The 18,133-nt window shown below is 35.1% G+C and overlaps 1 protein-coding gene across 7 annotated transcripts in view; it reads right to left on the reverse strand.

The window, feature by feature from the left end:
- The window catches only part of LOC149079165 (RIMS-binding protein 2-like), a 215,799-nt gene that overhangs the window by 65,418 nt on the left and 132,248 nt on the right, over positions 1-18,133 (reverse strand). For all 7 annotated transcript variants that reach the window (XM_089240069.1, XM_089240066.1, XM_089240064.1 and 4 more), the window contains one exon: positions 2,575-2,664. In XM_089240069.1, coding sequence (XP_089096195.1) covers positions 2,575-2,664 — 90 coding nt within the window. The remainder of the gene's footprint in view (positions 1-2,574; positions 2,665-18,133) is intronic.

Genomic DNA, 18,133 nt, shown 5'->3' on the forward strand with positions numbered 1-18,133 from the left:
CTCATGTTTCCGAGAACGTAAGTTAACTCATGTTTCTGAGAACGTAAGTTAACTCACGTTTCTGTGTATAGTGCTCGTTACAATTCTGCCATCAACTTTTTAAACTATGAGTGAAGTGTAATGACTGAATAATTCTATCGTTGTAGGCCTGTTTCTCTCTGTGGAGAGGCATTTTAACGAGGAGATCGGCTCGCATTCGCTCCTCGAAGTTGGGAACCACAGAGAGCAACTTCAACCGACCATCACTGTTGCAACGGTGGAGTTCGAACTCAGGGTTCTCGCAATGCGAGTCCCTCATTACGATCACTGATATTTATAGACACCGGTGCAGCCAATCAAAGCTTTTTGCATGTGGCGCGTGTCTTGTGGGAAACACTCCCTGCACAGTCTTTGGGCTCAGAGCCGCTAGATGCTTAGTCAGCCGGGGCAAGCATTCATTTTGGTGCCTCCTTGTAACTTTGAAGAAGATGGTAAAGGATGAAATTTGCATTCCCCCCCCCTGGTTCGGCGTCCGCGGTACCAGAGACGCCAGCCCCCCTCCTCCCCCCGAGTTGGGATCTCGTTTCAGGAAGATCCCCCTCCCCGTCCTTAGCATCATAGATGAAACGCATGTTCGCATTTACGTCCCTCTTGATATTTATGATAGAAATGGCAATAAGTGCCAAAATCAGCGCTTGAAGCTTCCAATGACGGCGCCGTCTGGCGTTATGACCATGCATAGTAAGACAAAAACTGCTTATTCGAATCTGTTATAACACTCCTTGGTCAATCTATGACCTGGTAATAAAACGTGGCCTTCCGAGTCATCTGATGTGGCCCCGATAAATAACCAAACCACTCAAGTGGCCCACGAAAGATAATCAAATCGCTTTTTGTGCCCGTGGCACATTTCCGGATTACTTCAGCGGCTCGCGGCATATTTCCAGATCGTTTAAGCTGCCAATGGTACAACGTTGCATTACTTAATTGATCCCTAGCACATTTCCGAATCTCCATTACTCAAGTGGCCGCGGCACAATTTCAGATCACCTGAGTGACTCGCGGCACATTTACACAGATAGACCAATGACGTGGCCAGAACTCTCCAGAAGGTTGAGCACATTTGCCTTGAGTTTTGTCCTTAATCACCCTGAATATTCAGGGGGAACGTAGCATGTTTCGCGAAACGAAAAGGGGGAGAGGGTGATAGGTGAGCCCAAGTGGAATATGAAACACTCCACCAACCCTGTCCTATTTCGAACCGTTTTCGAGTTGTGGTGGATAATCGATTATGGAAGAATAATATGTCAAGTCCGAAAAAAAACCAAATTTATTAAGTTTTTGGAAGACCCACACGTAAACTAAGTGAATATTGGGAAAGAGCAGGAAAAAGCACTATAATGTGACTCTGATTTCATTGGAATATCTATATTTAATGGTTAACTACCAGCGTTGAAAGAGTGGCAAAGTTGAAAATCAAATTGTCGCCAAAATTTCGGATCGTCAATTCTGCAAACACCGCTCTAGCTATAATCGGTTAAATTTGCCAAAGACTTATTAATCGCACCAGCTTTCGAAAGAGCCCACAACCAACCGTATCGGTGTTCAAGTTCAGATTTAATATAGCCGTTTGTTTGCAATACATCACTGAAATCTGAGTTCGTCGAAGTAATTTTAGTAGGTTTTGGCGAAAATTCGATTTTTCACTTCACCGATCTCTCAGCGTTTGTAGTTCGCCATTAAATACGGATATGCTGTAGATAGAGGTAGTGTCACGTTGTAGGATTTTTTGTGCGGAATCAAAGTGTTGCTAAAATCTAGAACCGGCAATTCCGAGAGAATATTTCCGTCTTATATCTTCTCCGATAAACGCTGATTTCAGTGATGTATATCGCCAACAAAAGACTAAATTTCTCCTGAACCAGAAAACCAATATGGCTTATTGTAAGCTCCTTCGGAAGCTGGGGGGGTTGGGGGAATGGAAAAAATTTTCGGCAAATTTGACTGATTGTGGCTGGAAAGATTGTTTGCGTAATTGGCGATGAAAAATTTTAGCGGCAAATCAATATTTAACGTCGCCAATTTTCCAGCGCTGGTTGCTCGTCATTAAATCCAGTCATTCTGACGAAAATTGTGTCACCTTATAGTATATTTTCTGTTCTTTCTAGATATGTGCTTAGTTAGGGTTGTTGGTCTTTGAGAAACTTCACAAATTTTTGTTTTTTCAGACTTGACACATTTTTTTTTCTATAATCAATTTTCCACCATAACTCGAAAACGGTTCGAGATAGGACAGGGTCGTCTTAAGAGTATCATGGGCCCCCGGGCAAAGTGATTTTTCTCAGGCCCTACCCGAAATATTCTCGAAAAATACAACTATTTGTCGTTTTTCTGAGGCCCCGGACCGTGCCCGGGTGGGCCCATGCGTTAAGACGGCACTGGTTGATAGGTCGTTTCATGATCCAATCGGGCTCGTCTATCACCCTCTTTCGTTTGGCAGAACATGTCACGTTCACTCAAAGAAATATATGCGTCTATCATCACTATTAAAATATATTCACTATTTAAAATATAGTAATCTTCAAAAATACGTACAGGCTGCAGCTCTTGCAGTTGCTGTTCAAGTTCTAGGCTGTGTCTTTCAGCTTCCTCTTGTTTCTCAACCGTTTGTTCCAACTGTTGTTCCTAATGTGTGGAAAACACAAGGCATGTTATATCATATACATGATTCTGAAAACAAATGATAGCATATTAGTAATCGATAGATTTGAGAAACAATCTTAGCTGCTAAATCTAATCAAGCTTTCATTGACTACAGGGATGTTTCTTGGATGATTGTACCAATACGTGGTCGATGCAGGGCTGAACTGGTCCCCGAGACACACGGATTCCTTAAATTATTATTGAATATGAATTTTATTTAATCTGGAATAACTATTTTCTCATTAATCTTGAGTTTTCATTAATTGTGGAATAATTTATTTTTTGAATTTGAACTTGAAATTATTCATTTTATCAATTCCGCATTTTTTGTTAATCATGGAATTATTATCTTCATCAATTCTGGAATTCTTTTTCATTAATTATGAATTTTAAATAATGAATTTCTTTTTTCCCCCCACTAATTCTTAAAACTACTTCTTTCAATAATTCTGGAAATAATTGCTCATAAAAATCATGAATTTTCATCAAATCTGAATTTTTTTTTCATTAGTACTGAAATTATTTCTGAAGTTAATCATTTAATTATTATTTATTTCTTACAGTCGAATCCCGTTATAACGAACGTCAAGAGACCGGAGGAATCACTTCGTTATATCGAAATTTCGTTGTAAAGGAATTCTAGGTTACCTAGCATTGTTCCTAAGTAAACTTATTTGGGGGATTAGAAAAGTGTTCGTTAAAACGAGATTTTCGTTATAATGGTATTCGTTAAAACGAGATTCGACTGTATTTATTTTATCAGCAGTTTTCTTTCATCAACTCTAGATTTTTTTTCGTTAATTTTGAAGTTTTATCAATTATAAAGTTATTTTTTTAACCAATTCTTGTGTGTTTTACTAATACTTTTTTTTTCACATTTCCTGAAATCACTTTTTTCACATTTCCTGAAATCACTTTTTTCACTAATTCTTGAAATTATTTTTCTTCACTAATTTCTTCCAATAATTTTGGAACTACATTTCCCATTAATTATGAATTTTCATCAAATCTGAAACCCACTCTCTCAATAGCTCTGAAATTACAGTCGAATCCCGTTATAACGAACGCCAAGAGACCGGAGGAATCACTTCGTTAAAACGAAATTTCGTTATAAAGGAGTTACAGGTTACCTAGCATTGTTTCTAAGTTAACTTATTAGGGGGATTAGAAAAGTGTTCGTTAAAACGAGATATTCGTTATAACGGTATTCGTTAAAACGGGATTCGGCCGTATTTCTAAAGTGAATCATGGAATTGTTTCTGAAATTTATCACAGAGATATTTTTAAAATTTATCACCGAATAATTTTAAAAATTTATCACCGAATAATTTTAAAAATCAATCATGGAATTATTTCTCTCAAAGTTTCAGGAATTACTTTCTAAATGATCATGAAATTTCTCAATCAGTTTCTTTCCTCAATTCTTGAAATTATTTTTTGTCTAAATTTCAATAATCCTGAAAATATTTCTTTCACTGAGGTGTTTATTTCCCTTCCCCCCAGCATTTTCGTGAGCATGCGTCGGTAAAAAAGGCTCAGAGTGCCACATTTGGTCCACGGGCCACGCGTTCCATATAGACCCCCGTTCTAAAATACTTCAGTTGAAAATAAAATGATACATTCATCTAAAAACCGCATTTTACTTGATACCGAAACTTACATCTACTATATCCACGAACAAAAATTTTAGGGCGCGGTAGCCCGGTCGATAAGATGCTCGTCTAAAATATCAGAGGTGTCGCGAGTTCGATACCCGGTTCATCCTTGTCAGAAAACTTTCCTGACACAAGGTTACAACAAAAAACGGTAACTCGACCGCAGCAAAAAATTGCTACCGTAGGGAGTCCCCCATCGCGGGGTTAGCGCACCAACCTCTCGGTGAGTATAAAAAAAACAAACCTGCCGTTCGGAATCGGCAATAAATTGTAGGTCCCGGTGTAATTAGCCCTCGCGTGCAGAAAATGACCGTGGTGCGACAAGAACGATCAAACAAAAAATTTACACTAATGTTATACCAAGAACAATCATGATATTAATGCCGATATTACAACGAAAACAAGTGCGTGTTTTCCCTTTTTATACAGAAATGTTTCAATAAGATACCTCGAAGCCAAAAACATCGATACTCTCGAAAATTTTTATGAATCATGCAATATCTTAAAACCTGTATAAAGCTCATAACTTTTCTCACTTGCTTCTACGAAAGGAACATCGGCCATAAGTTTCAGAAATAAATTTTAAAAAACTGTTAAAATGAGCGAAATTTTTTATGAATGTCAAATCTACATAAGAATAAATATCTTTATTTCACAAAAGTAAGCATACATATTTTATGGAAAAACTTTCTAAAGATTTCCGAATGTTTTATACGGAAAATGCCCCGTTTCTCGTTTTTCTGAAATTTCAAATTGGAATGGGAAAATATTCAGCTTTTTTATGAAAATTCGATTCTGCAATTTTTGTTTTCCGTGAATCGTAAAATTATTTCTTTCATCGATTCTGCAATTCTTTGCATGTAATTATGATTTTTTTTATATAAATGTAATGAATTTTTTTTTTTCACCAATTCCGAAAATTATTATTTTTTCAATGAATCTGGAAATAAATTTTGATATTAGTTATGAGTTTTTCATCCAAATTTGAAATTATTTCTCTCATTATTTCTATAATTGTTTCAAATTTAATCATGGAATTATTTCTCTCATTAGTTTTTGGAATTATTTCTCAATTAATCATAAAATTATTTTTTCCATCAATTTTGGATTTTTTTTTCGTTAATTAGGAATTTTCATCAATTATGAAAGTATTTCATTCATTAGTTCTGAAATGTTTACAAGAGTTAAAAAGTAATTAGTTTAAAGTTATAAAGTTATTTTTATCGACAATTATGAAACTATATTTTTCTCTTTTAATAATTATGAAATTATTTTTCTCATCAATGACGAAATTTTTTTCCTTTAGCATCAATTATGATTTTTTTCCTTTCTCATTGATTATGAAATTTTTTCCTCACCAATTATGGGATTTCTCTCTCATTAATTATGAAGTTATTTTTCTCTTTTATTCAAATAACTATGAAATTTTTTCCTCATCAGTTATGAAATTATTTTCTCATCAGTTATAAAATGATTTTTTGCCCTCTTTCAGTGAGTACCAAATTATTTCTTTCCCTACTACTGGAACCCTACTTCTGGAAATATGTTTTTCATAAATTATGATTTCCCCCCCCCCATCAAATTTAAAATTATTTTTCTCATTAGTGCTGGAAATTATTTTAAAGTAAATCATGGAATTATTTCTAAGGTTAATCACAGAATTATTTCTAAGGTTAATCACAGAATTATTTCTAAGGTTAATCACAGAATTATTTTTTAGATTAATTCTAGAATTCTTTCTTCATAAATTTTGAATTTTCATCAATTATGAAATTACTTCGTTCACTAATTCTTGAAATTGCTTTTCTTCCTCTTCAATAATAAAATTGGTTCCAACATTAATCATGAAATTGCTTGTAAAGTTAATCATAAAGTTATTTCTAATGTTAATCATGAAATTATTTCTAATTTTAATCATAAAATTCTTTCCAATGTTAATTATTGAATTATTTCTAAAGTTAATTCTAGAATTATTTTTTTTCGTCGATTGTGCATTTTCTTTAATTATGGAAATTATTTTCTCACCAGCTCCTAAAATTATTTTTCTTTCTTTTCCAACAATCATGAAATTATTTCTAAAATTAATTATGAAATTATTACTAAAGTTGAGCGTGAAGCTATTACTAAAGTTAATCATGAAATTATTTCCAAAATTAAGCATGAAATTATTACCAAAGTTAATCATGAAATTATTACTAAAGTTAATCATCAAGTTATTACTAAAGTTAATCGTGAAATTATTTATAAAGTTAATCATGAAATTATTTCTTAAGCTAATCATCAAGTTATTTCTTAAGCTAATCATGAAGCTATTACTAAAGTTGATCATGAAGTTATTACTAAAGTTAATCATGAAATTATTTATAAAGTTAATCATGAAATTATTTATAAAGTTAATCATGAAATTATTTATAAAGTTAATCATGAAATTATTTATAAAGTTAATCATCAAGTTATTACTAAAGTTAATCGTGAAATTATTTATAAAGTTAATCATGAAATTATTTCTTAAGCTAATCATCAAGTTATTTCTTAAGCTAATCATGAAGCTATTACTAAAGTTGATCATGAAGTTATTTCTTAAGCTAATCATGAAATTATTTATTAAGTTAATCCTGAAATTATTTATAAAGTTAATCATGAAATTATTTATAAAGTTAATCATGAAATTATTACTAAAGTTGATCATGAAATTATTGTTTTTATTAATTATGTCATCTGAAAATGTGGTTTCCATGAGGGGAAACATTCGTCATAGATTTCAGAAATTTAATGAAAAAATGCCGCCAAAATGAACATAATTTTTTATGAATGTCAAATCTCAACATAAGAATAAATATTTTCATTCCACAAAAATAAGCATACATACGAACAGCTTTCCTAACGTTTCACAGAGAGAATGCCTCGTCTAATTTCAAATTTGAATAGGAAAATATATTCCACTTTTAAGAATTTTTTCCCCCTCTTTGAAACGTCTTTTCTTCAAAAAAGCGGAGGGGGGACAGTAATTTGAATACATTTCGGTGAGGACGTATATATACGTGTGCTGTGGAGATATATATACGAAGCTCAATAAAAATTTATCGAAAAGCCCTCAAAAGATTTTCTCACTGAGGAAAATTCGAGATTAGACGTGACAGGAGAGATGGCGGTGGCAGTGAAGTGTTTGTACTGGAAAGCAATTAGTTTTCCGCAAGTGCTTCGAAATGTGAGTGAAGGACAGAATATTCGAAGGATTACGAGAATTACAGATTCGCGAAACGAATCTCTAATGAAAAATCTTCTCAATGGTGATGTATGTATGTATGCGTACGCGCTAATGTAATGCTAATACCACTTGTATGTGACTCACACAACTCTGCAACAGAAAACTCATTATTTTAAGAGTGGGAGGGAAAGAAGAACACATAAGTTATTAAAAGTTATTAACAGAAAATTTCACAGAAGGAATGATTTCGAACTTGTCTCTGAATTTTGATGAAAGAAAACTGTTGTTATTGTAATTTATGGAAAACACGAGGGGGAAAAAAAAGTGCAAGGACCTGGCAGTGTGAAATTACTTTATGCGATGTAGGCTGAACTCTGTGCATCGTGAGGTTTTTGAATGAATAACCACAGAGAGACGCATTTATGGTTTTTGCCGTTTGTGGGGCTCTGTATACGAATTTTTACCGCCCTTCTCCCCTTCTAGACCAGTGTTTCTCAACCTGAGGCCACATGGCCCCCTTGCGGTCCTGGGATAGTCTAGGTGGGGGGGGGGGGGCGGCACGAGAGAAAATCAGAAGAAAGGTGATCCCCACGACAGGTGGTGAAGAGATCTGTGAAGAGAAAAGCTTTAAAATTGAAACATGGTTAAAAAATATTACTACTTTTTCAGAATATATCAGATCCGTCCATAGAACCCTTGGGTCAATATGGACATGACCCGGGTCTTCATGCCTATAATGGAGGGAGGGGGAGTGCACTATATGGGGTTTGGTACTATGATTTTCATATGTAAGCTGTTATTTCCAGCTAAGTATGGTGGGCCGCCAGAGTAACGGTTGATGTGTTGGGAGGGTGGATTTATCATGCAGGTTCGTTGGATCGTCCCGTATTTTACACAGACCGTTTTTACCATATAATTTGACTCCTAGGAGAGATGATAATTCACCATTTGAATCCGTGCCTAGCCAGGATTCCAGAGATTGATCTGATTTATTAAAATTTCATTCATAATGAAAAAATAGAAAGTAGCTCACTCTTGAATGAGGGTAGGGGGCCCCGGATAGGGCAGGGGGGATATCACCCTCTTTACAACTTAGTCACTCACCGTAAAAGTTACTGATTACTATGTCCGCATTATGGATAAAGCACAATTGGTGAAACTGTTTTTACTCAGCCACGAATCGCCGGCTGAAACTTTACGAAAATTTCGGACTTAGAGAGATTGAATAAAGGTCGAAGTCCAATCAGTACTGATGGACTTTCGTATAGCGCCCTCTATCGACGGAAATTTGAACCAACACTTTTTCTGCACAAAAAAAAAAACCACCTCGAGAGAATAACTTTTTCGCAAACCGGCTTTAAAATCGACCAACTCTTTCAATTTTTATGATTTTTTTAAACTATTAACAATTTATGAGACACCCTGTACATTTTCACAGCTACATACATAATTAGCTACACTAATTCACTTTGATAATTACGCACACGGGTATAGTCAACTTTAAACGACAAAACTCATCATTTTAATGCAGTGATCCAACCCAATACATATAACCTAACGCAATAATTCACGCTTTCATCTCAATAGCACTTCACCAGTTATCAATTACTTATCTTTGGAGCGAATAAAGCAATCAATTTACATATTTTTAAGCTTTCTGCACAACTCATTTACTTATTACATTGTTCTTACTTACATATGATAATCACCTTTTGTGAATGAGCTTCCAGGTCATAATAAAGATTATTATTAGAGCTGAAACCGTAAAAACGATATCCCGATTGCAAAGCGAAATACGAGTTGTAAATAGGTATTAAATGCTAATGTATATCCATATACGCGCCCATTAGGTTCTTTACAATGTTTAACAACTGTTTAGAAACAATCCCCTAAAAAATAATTATCATATTCTTTTCAACCGTTCGAGGTAATGTTCTCTTTGAATGTCTTTTCCCCCTTGTTAGTGAAAGCCGCCCTGGCGGAATTTTCTATTGAAGGATTGTAAAATATCCTTAGGGGTTACTTTCTTTCAGTTATAACTCGTTTCTGTTATTGTTTGGTTAATACTGTAGTTATTGTTATCGGACATTCCGTTTTGAGGGGGGGGGGATTTCTTAGTTGTTTGAGAAAAAATATAAAAAGTTCGTCAATAGCCAATGTTGGAAAATTTTTGGAATATTTGGAGAGGATTGATGGCATTTGGAGGAATATTGGCCACACTTGGAGAAGAGATTGGCGATATTTGTGGAAGAATAGCGATAATTGAAGAAGATTGATGGATGTTTGTGGATGTTTGGTGAAGATTGGCGATATTTGGGAAAGATTGTTCATATTTGTGGGAGAATAGCAATATTTGTGGAAGAATAGCGATAATTGAAGAAGATTGATGGATGTTTGTGGATGTTTGGTGAAGATTGGCGATATTTGGGAAAGATTGGCGATATTTGGGAAAGATTGTTCATATTTGTGGAAGAATGGCAATATTTGTGGAAGAATGGCGATATTTGTGGAAAATATTGGCGATTTTTTTCAAAGAATGTTGTTTTTTTTGGCGGTTATCAACAAAGCATTCATTTTGACATTATGAGATGTCTGGTCACCCTAATAATACCACGCTTACCGTGTTGATCCACTACTAAGAAAATGACAGACTGTTTGGTCAGGGAAGTCTTGTTGGGGGTGGGGGGAATCCATGCCATTGCCACAGTGTGGTCAAGATGGCAGTGGTCATGCGTCTATGTTGGAAGTGCTGTAGACTTGTGGGAGCTTATGCAGGAAATATAGAATTTTTTTGAATAAATTCTGGGATTACTCGAGCACACACACACACACAGCAGCTCGTTGGTGGTTGGCTGAAGTTGGTTTTCTGTGGTTCCATTGTTCGAGCCGATCTCCCCGTTAAGGAAGGTCTCGCCGCAGAGAGCAACAGGCCTACAACGTTACAACAGTTGAATCATTACACTTCACGCATAGTTGGAAAAATCGATGGCAGATGGCAGCAGTACACATAACAAGCATTACACAGTAACAAACTTCCCGTTCTTTTCGCGACACGTACATTCCGACATGTGCGAATTCGTGAGAAATTCCGCAGGCATCTTCAATCCGTTGCTCGCGAGCACCACGGTGCTTCTTGAAGCTCCAAGAGTGCTCTATCCTCACGTCCGATTTCGTGCTCGCGATCACTCTTGATGAACGTTCCAATTCAACACCTTGTATTAATTGCATTAAAGAACTGAAATCATCCTCATTTCCTGCATTCGTGGTTGTCAATTTTTGCCGTAAGGGTGCTCTTTTGATGATGGGTATATGCAGTGCTCGCGACTAGAAACAGATTGAAGACCTCTGCCCTAGAGGAATGTGTACGAGGTAAAGAAGTGTACGGTTAAGAAGTAGTAGTGGACCTTAGCTTAGAAGTCACAGGGGCACATAGTACGAGCATGTCACAGCATCGGGGAAAACGAATGGCAACATGTCTATTACAATACAGGTTTTATGCATTGCTATCTGCCTTCTAAATTAATAATAACAACACACTGGTCATTTAAATTTTTACAAATTCTGAAAACCGGCTGAATAATGAGATATCGGTACTTCAGGGAAGAGAAATTCATCTCTGCCCTCACGGGGACCCGAACCCAGGAGTTTCGTTTGCGGGACGAGTGCTCTACCAACTAAGCTGTAACGGATGGTGGCAACATTCTGCTAATAGCTGGCAAGTCGCATCAGGACCACCAGATGGGGACGCAGATCTAGAAAGACGTCACTCCCCCCCCCCCCCGTTAAAATAACGGAAAACTGGCTGAATAAAGGAATAAAGATATATTGGTGTTTCAGGGCAGAAAAATTCATCTCTGTCCTCACGGGGACTTCCCTTCCTTTCCCTGAAGCACCAATACTAAGTGGGATATAACATATTCTTTGCTCTGAGGATGATACCCACTGTGTATGTCGAAATTCATTAGGAGTTTGTGTATTATTCGTATATTTGCCTTATCCAGTTTTTTGTCGCAGAACTGACAGCTATTGAGAAATTATTACACAAACGCATTGAACTTTATATACGAGATATACATGTTTATACAGACTCCATGTCTCTACTTACGGCATTGGAGTCCTTGAAGATACATAATGGACAAAAGACAAAAAGAATAAGAGTACGTATATGCGTTAGGGGTACATTTTCACTGAATAAAAGCCCATGTAGGTAATGTTGAAAACGAGGTTGACAAAATGGCAACATTAGATAGTAGGCCACATAAAGAAACGGTTGAGATGACTAAAAGAGCACTTAAAATAAGAATTTTTAGCCAAATGATGGAACCAGACAGAGAATGGGAGGAGGACATACGAATTTTTCCGTTATGTCTCCACTAAGAGGATTCAGGGTGATTTTCATTTGTATCACACACACACACACAAGTGCTCACAGATCATGGTGACATACCCCACTATCAAGGATGGTACCATAAGAGAGATAATTCATGCGTCTTTTGTCAAGAGAGAGACACTCGATCAGATCACTGTTCGATTGCACATATTGGAATCAAAAAAGACAAACTGTCTTTCCAGTTGGTCAAAGGTCTTCGACTCTTTTCCAGTCGCGAGCACTGCCTCTGTACCCATAATGAAAAGAAGAGCACCCTTATGATAAGTCTGACATACAGTACACATTGTTTAGTACTGTATCGGGACTACAGTCGCGACGATTTATAATCAGTAGATCCCAGAAGTTTAGGCAGCAGCCACTAAAACAGCCACTAAAAAAATGTATTTATAATTCACGAAAAAAAGAATAAATAACTAAAACTAAGGTATTAAGGTGTACAGTGGCGTTGGAGCCGGGTGCTGTGGGTGCTCGAGCACCCACGGTAATTTGTGAAGTGGGTCTGAGCACTCACAGAATTCTCAAACTACTTTGCAGATCCCATTAGTGATCTGCGACACCGTTCTAGACAGTGGCGTTGGTGTCGCGGATGTAGAGCACCCACAGAAATGACTCAGAAATCAAATTCCCAACATAATACTCATGACGAGCACCCACAGATTCGAAAACACTTCTGACGTCACTGAGGGTGTACAAACTAGCTAAAAAACTGATTATATTCAATCCCATTTACTGCTTTAATTAAGATTTATAATAATTGCGTTATAACGCAAATTAAACTAATTTCAAGCCCAAAATGTCAGTAGACCCTCATTATTAGGTCAATTTCAGGACCACAATTACTAGATACGGAGCCATGGGTTGTGTTCATCTAAAACAAAATCATTCACGTCTAACACCGTCCGCTCAAAGCAAAGTTAATGCACGGCAACACCAACTTCTCTCAGATCACTTATTCACGTTAAAATTGTGCTGGAAGGGATAGCGGGTGGGGCTTTCTGATGATTATTCGTACCGAGAGAGTTATAAAATTTTAAAAAAAACAGAAATTATTTTGTTCTCAATGCTCCAAAGCAATGGATTACGGACACTGAAATTCACTAATAAACTTAAAAATATGTTTAAATAGGCATTTTTATGGCAGGAAAACTTCAAAAAAAGGCATTTCTGCTAAAAAGGTTTGAAAATAGGCAAAAAAAAAAAAAAACATCTATATGGCATTTTGCCTGAATTCCAGGCTCTAATAATCAGTTTTCCGTATGACTTCGGTCGCGTCTGATCATCACCACCTATAGAACAAAGGCCTCCGCACGAAGCTCGTGACGTCACTGAAGAAGGCCATTTCACCTATTGGCATTGGACATAGGAGGCCGACGCAAGCGATATCTTTACCTTTTTTTTCTGCAGTAGGCCTATATCCAATGGCAATAGGAGAAATGGCCTCCTTCATTTACGTCACAAGCTTCGTGCGGAGGCCTTGTTCTATAGGTGGTGTTGGTCTGATATGCCTTTTGTGACTTCTTAGTGATACGCATATTTAAATAAGATTGAAAAGCAATAAAAATAATCAGCCGTTTTTAGATAGCATTAAAAAATTTTTCGAAAATAAGGAAAGATACGACATTTTTCCCATTCTTGAAGCAAAATAAAATCGTAAATAGCATCACAGAAGATAAAGAAACGATCGTAGATTGTTCCTAAAGAATTGAATAAAAACTCGTTTACTGGAGAAGAGGAAACAACACTCTATAGATTTCATTTTTTTTCATTTATTTTGTATATATATATATAAAGGGAGACAGAAATAAACTCTCAAATATTTACTTTCCTTCAAAACTTAAAACTTTATCTAGAAATAAACTCAATAATATAAAGCTCATCGATGCCTTTTTGGCCTCGGGGGGGAAAACGGACAAATATAAATTCCGATATTAAAAAGGAAAAAAATGGTATTCTAAATAAATATAAGAGAGAAAGCTCCTCTCCACTCTCCAGATTAATTCTTTCCTGAGAAATACTCGTATTTGGAAGTAAAAAATTTTCTGTTTCTCCCTTAATTTTCGTTCCATTCCCGACGCATTTTTGACTGGCATTTATGCATTTGCGCGACGCTTCGTTTGATTTTAATGCTTTTTATTCATATTTTTGGTATTAGATGAACGTTTTTAAGGAACTAAAAGGGTCTAATGGGGGGGTCATAGTATTTTTTTTTAAATTTATTTACAATAAAATTTGATTTTTTTAAAATGATTTTTCAAAAATGAAATTTTAAGAATTTTTTTTTTTTTAATTTTGTTTTTTGACCATTAACAAAGAAAATTTTTTCAAAAAAAATGGAAAAAAAAATTCCTCAAATTTTTTTTTTGTCACGTGATACGCGAGGTTTCCTAAAATTATAATTATTAATTATTTTGATTAAACTAAGATAAATTAATTTACATTAATTAGGAAATATATAATTTGAAATTTAAATTAATTAGAAAGTTGCTTATTGGTAAGTTACATTAATTAGGAAGTTGATAATTGGAAATTTACGTCAATTAGGAAGTTTATAATTGGAAATCTACATTAATTACACAGAAAAAATGCTAAATTGATGTCTAATTTTTTGAAACTTATTAACAGCGAGTCGTTATATATATAAAAAAAGTGTGATTTGCTCACGAATTTCAAGAACTGTCAAAAATGTGAGGCGGTTATCAACCTTTTCTCACTTGGGCGGAGGCCTTTTCACTCTGCAATTTCTATGGCGGAACCCTGCAGACCTCCTTTTTAAAAAAAAAAAAAATTTACTGATTTATTTTCTTGTCCTCCGAGAGGCCGCGAAGCCCCTGGGAAGTACACGTGGAGCACAGGTTGAGAATCCCTTCTTCAAAGTATAAATACAGCCGTATCTTGAATTACGAGTTTTAATTCGTTACCGACAGTCATACGTCATTCAAATCATAAGGGACTCTTTCAACCCATTATATATCAAAACTCTATTGTTTAACTTGAGAAAGAAACACTACATAAAAATGGTAAGGTGAATGGAATATGGAAGGAAAACTATTTGGGGGAAATGTTTTATTAAATTAGAATTTTGAATCAAATCCTTATTTATTAAATATTTAGAATATTTTTCTATTGAGTTGGCAACGTTCATAGCGGCCAGTTCAAAATTTAGTTACAAAAATCAAAACTAAAAATTCCACTGCTTAATTAGAAATGATAACAAGCGTCCCAAAAAAAACGAACAATGGTAATTAATGGACCTTGGCAGAAAACTCGTACAACAGACTTGAAGCAATCTTCTATCGACGGTTCAACACTTCCATAATAAAGGATATACGGTTCTCTCAATACCAGCCATCATTTTTGAGTAACACCTTTTTTCTCATTTTTTGTATAGCAGTTTTAACCCTTACAGCAGCAATCCCGAAATAACTCGTCTTCGTAAGAATCTCTCATTGTGGTAATCACGAATCCAGCTGACTTTGTGTATACGGGGTGATTATAAAAAAACTATCCCGACATATGGGCCCCTGACTATCATACCATTCACAGAAACTGAATGAAATTTTGGCATAAGGTATTTTGAGGTATGCGCTCAAGAATGATATGTAAAACAACAGTGTCACTCTAACAGTTACGGTTACAGTGAGAAAATTTCGAAAATATCAAATGGCAACACCAAGTTTTTTGTATTGGAATGCGATCTCTATACTGAAAAACACTAAATAGCGTTGGAATGGCACCTGTAGCACGAAAATCCCCGGAACTAGGCAAGGAAAAAGGACTTTGCCGTGCACCAGAGCATTAATGTTCGTTTCATTCGTCACACCGTTTCTTCGGCTGAGATCCCAGCCTGATTAGTCCTCCACAAGGTCATGTGGAAAACACAATAAAATGCTTTATTTGATGCTGTCCGTATTGGTTGTCCTCACTTTTAGCCTATCTACCGCCGGTGATTTTCATGCTACAGTTGCCGTTCGAACGCTATTCAGGGTTTTTCACAATGGAGATCACATTCCAATACAAAAAACTTGGTGTTGCCATTTGATATTTTCGAAATTTTCTCACTGTAACCGTAACTGTTAGAGTGACACTGTTGTTTTCCATATCATTCTTGAGCGCATACATCAAAATACCTTGTGCCAAAATTTCATTCAGTTTCTGTGAATGGTATGATAGTTAGGGGCCCATATGTCGGGATAGTTTTTTTATAATCACCCTGTATATATATGCCGCTGTGGTGGTCGAGTGGTTATAGTGACCGACTCGCGATGCGAGGATCCGGGTTCGAACCCCACCGGTGCCACAGTGGTGGTCGGCTGAAGTTGGTTTTCTGTGGTTCCCAACTTCAAGGCGCGAATGCGAGCCGATCTCCCCGTTAAAAAGTCTCGCCCACAGAGAGCAACAGGCCTACAACGTTACAAATATTCAATCATTACACTTCACTCCCAATTTGAAGTATAGATGACAGCACTGAAATATCAGGCACAACACTAGCTACACACTCAGACTGTTAGGTGCACTCACTTTGTTCCAGACTCTGCCACGAAGCTGGGCTGGAAGAGATCTCGGCAACGGGATAAGTCCGGTGGCAGAGACCCTGGCGTTCATTCATTCAGCTGACTTTGTATAGAGAGCTTTACCTTATAACATATCGTTTCACATCTCCTCCGTCCTGCCAATCGACTGCCAGTGGGAGGAGTCAGCTTTTGCTCAAAGTCTGATAACAGAAGGGAGAAGAAAAACGTTTCTTTTCTGACATGAAAGGAAACGTTTTCCATCCCATCAGAAAACTGTAGTTTTTTTCCTCGTCAGTTTTATTATTATTATTGTAATTTTGTGTTGGTGGTGGGAAGTATTTATCAACTCGCGCAATCGGGGAAAAAATTCTTAAAATTGGTGGCAATTTCAAGAAGATTTAGTGATTCCCAGTATAGCAGTTGTAATGGATCAGGAAAATTTTAAAAACCGCTTAAGATACGGTTCAATTTTTCTGACATTGCGAAATTGAAATTGCCCACGAAACCCGCGGGCTACCAACTCCGATTCATTTTTATTTATTCCGATTAATCCTAAATCCCTTTAAATGATTTTGTAAGTATTTATTTTGATAATTATGTATAATTATTTCCTTCTCAATCATTCATTGAAATCATTTCTTTCAATAATTATGCAATTATAAATTTTTTATTGTGAAATAATTTTTACCACAAATTTCAAAGTTATTTTTTCTCATTGATTTATAAGTTATTTTCTTCACTAATTCTGAAATTATTTGTTTCAAAATCTAAAAATTATTTGTATCTAAAATAAAGTGATATTAAAAATTTTTAATTAACATTTGGTAATTATTATTGGAAGCATTTTACATTGGCATTTACATAAACAATTTTCATTGATATTGTGATATTTTTTATTCAAAATTGTTTCAAAAACCTAAAATTATTAGTCTCTAAAATTCAAAAATTATTTCTTTCAGCAATTCTGAATTTTCATGAATTCTGGAATTGTTTCTGTCATTAATTCTGAGTATTCATCTACGTGCTTCGGAATTATTTCTTTTATTAATGCCGTAATTATCTCTTTTATTAATTCCGAAATTATTTCTTTTATTAATTTCAAGTATTCATCTATGTGCTTTGGAATTATTCTCTTTTATTAATTCTGAAATTATCTCTTTTATTAATTCTGAAATTATCTCTTTTATTAATTCTGAAATTATCTCTTTTATTAATTCTGAAATTATCTCTTTTATTAATTCTGAAATTATCTCTTTTATTAATTCTGAAATTATCTCTTTTATTAATTCTGAAATTATCTCTTTTATTAATTCCGCAATTATCTTTTATTAATTTCGAAATTATCTCTTATTAATTCCGAAATTATCTCTCATTAATTCCGAAATTATCTCTTACTAATTCCGAAATTATCTCTTATTAATTCCGAAATTGTTTCTTTTATTAATTCCGAGTATTCATCTATGTACATCGGAATTATTTGTTTTATTAATTCCGAAGTTATTTCTTTTATTAATTTCAAAATTATTTCTTTTATTAATTCTGAAATTATCACTTTTATTAATTCTGAAATTATCTCTTTTATTAATTCTGAAATTATCTCTTTTATTAATTCTGAAATTATCTCTTTTATTAGTTCCGCTATTATCTTTTATTAATTCCGAAATTATGTCTTATTAATTCCGAAATT

This window comes from Pholcus phalangioides, unplaced genomic scaffold (assembly GCF_987345545.1).
Source record: "Pholcus phalangioides strain wild (caught in Gottingen) unplaced genomic scaffold, Ppha-v1.0 ptg000012l_1, whole genome shotgun sequence".
Classification (NCBI taxonomy): Eukaryota; Metazoa; Arthropoda; class Arachnida; order Araneae; family Pholcidae; genus Pholcus; species Pholcus phalangioides.